General features: G+C 41.7%; 1 protein-coding gene across 1 annotated transcript; it reads left to right on the plus strand.

Moving 5' to 3' along the window:
- The first annotated feature begins 510 nt into the window (after positions 1 to 510).
- Positions 511 to 1044, plus strand: LOC115964899. Its single transcript, XM_031084130.1, has one exon. It carries the CDS (start codon positions 511 to 513, stop codon positions 1042 to 1044), a length of 534 nt encoding a protein of 177 aa, XP_030939990.1.
- The last annotated feature ends 1057 nt before the right edge of the window (positions 1045 to 2101 follow it).

Genomic DNA, 2101 nt, shown 5'->3' on the forward strand with positions numbered 1-2101 from the left:
TTGCTAGGCTTCGTAGTAAGTGATAAAGGGATAGAAGTCGATCCATCCAAGATTAAAGCCATATTGGAGATGCCTCCACCCATGAATGAGAAGGAAATAAAAGGATTCCTAGGTCCACAATATATCAGTCGATTCATTGCCAAGCTCACCTCCACTTGTGAACCCATCTTCAAACTCCTAAGGAAGAATGAACCCCACACATAGAATGATGAATGACAAAACGCCTTTGAACTTATCAAGGAATACCTCCTCCATCCACCTATCCTAGTACCTCCACAACAAGGAAAGCCTTTACTACTATACCTCTCTATCATAGGAGATACGGCTGGAAGCATGCTTGCGCAAGAAGATGACAATAAGAATGAGAGGGCAGTTTACTATTTGAGAAAAAGCTTCCATGATTATGAAACCAGGTACACCCCCATAGAGAAGTCATGCTTTGCACTCGTATGGGTCGTATAGAAGTTGATACACATCATCCTACCATTCGAAATATGGGTAGTAGCCAGGATGGATCCCTTAAAGTACCTATTTGAGAAACCAGCCTTAATTGGAAGACAGTTAAGATGGTTGATCCTATTAAAAGAATTTGATTTGAAGTATGTGGCAAGAAAGACTATCAAAAGGAGTGTTGTGTCTGATTTTTGTGCCAAGAATCCTATAGAGGGAGAGGATGGAAGAGAAGACTTCCCGGATGAGAACATCTTGGATATCAAGCTAGGAGCATGGAAAATGTATTTTGATGGAGTTGTAAGCCAATATGGGAATGGGATAGAAGTACTTTTGATCACCCCTAATGGATCCCACGTGCCTTTGGCTGTTAAATTGAACTTCGAAGCAACTAATAACATGGCTAAATATGAAGCTTGTATCGTCGGAATGGAAGCTCTTCGAGAGTTAGGGGTAAAAGAGGCAGAGGTATTTGGAGATTTGACCTTGGTTATAGTTCAAGCCCAGAAGTTGTGGAAGGAAAAGGAAGAACATTTGAAACATTATCAACAATATCTAGAGGATTTGACCAAAAATTTCGACAAAATTGAATAAAATATCATCCCTAGAGCTCAGAATCAGTTTGTAGACACCTTAGCTACTTTGACTTGACATCCATGGTTGAAATACCCGAGGGAGTGTGGTCATGACCTTTAGAGATTGAACAGAGTTATGAGTACACAAAAAGAAGAGTGAGTCATCAGTTTTGGCTATAGAAGAAGGGGTTCCTTGGTATTATGACATCATGAAGTTTTCAGAACTGGGGGTATATCCTGATGGTGCCAACAAGAGAGAACGCCATTCGTTTAGGGTGATGGAAATCCAATACATCCTATGTGGAGGACAGCTTTATAGGAGGTCCTATGATGGTATACACCTTCGTTGCCTAAAGAAAGAAGAAGCAAAAAGAGTTGCTAAAGAAGTTCATCAAGGGATTTGTGGTCCTCATATGAACGGGAAAATGTTAGCCAAGAAGATTCTAGGGATTGGGTACTATTGGAAGACGATGGAAACTGATTGTGTGGACTTCGTGAAGAGTTTCCATGATAGCCAAACGTATGCAAACTTGAACCATGTACCGCCTAATGAATTGTACAGCATGACCTCTCCTTGGCTTTCTCGGTTTGGGCATAGATGTGATTGGAAGAATAGCCCCTAAAGCCTCAAATGGACACAAGTACATCCTAATGACAATCGACTACTTCACCAAGAGGGTGGAAGCGGCCTCTTACTCCATGTTGAAAGCCAAGCACGTGGCTCGATTCATAGAGAATAACATTATCTGCAGATATGGGGTACCCTAAGAGATCATCTCGGATAATGGCTCCCAATTCGAGGGGGAGGTTCAAAGGATTTTGGAGTTGTACAACATTGAGCATCACAATTCTTCACTATACCGTCCGTAAACTAATGGGGCTGCAAAAGCAGCCAGTAAAAACATCAAGAACATCCTAGCCTAGTGATATGCAAGGATTGGGCTGAGAAACTTCCATTTGCTTTATGGGGTTACAGAACTTCTATCCATGTCTCGACTGGGGCAACACCTTACTCCTTGGTCTATGGTAATGAAGCGGTGCTTCCAATTGAGGTGGAGATAAAATCTTTGAGAGTG

Source organism: Quercus lobata, chromosome 2 (assembly GCF_001633185.2).
Source record: "Quercus lobata isolate SW786 chromosome 2, ValleyOak3.0 Primary Assembly, whole genome shotgun sequence".
In the NCBI taxonomy this organism is placed as follows: Eukaryota; Viridiplantae; Streptophyta; class Magnoliopsida; order Fagales; family Fagaceae; genus Quercus; species Quercus lobata.

Coding starts and splice junctions, on each gene's coding strand:
- LOC115964899 (XM_031084130.1), top strand. CDS start 511: ATGGATCCCTTAAAGTACCTATTTGAGAAACCAGCCTTAATTGGAAGA.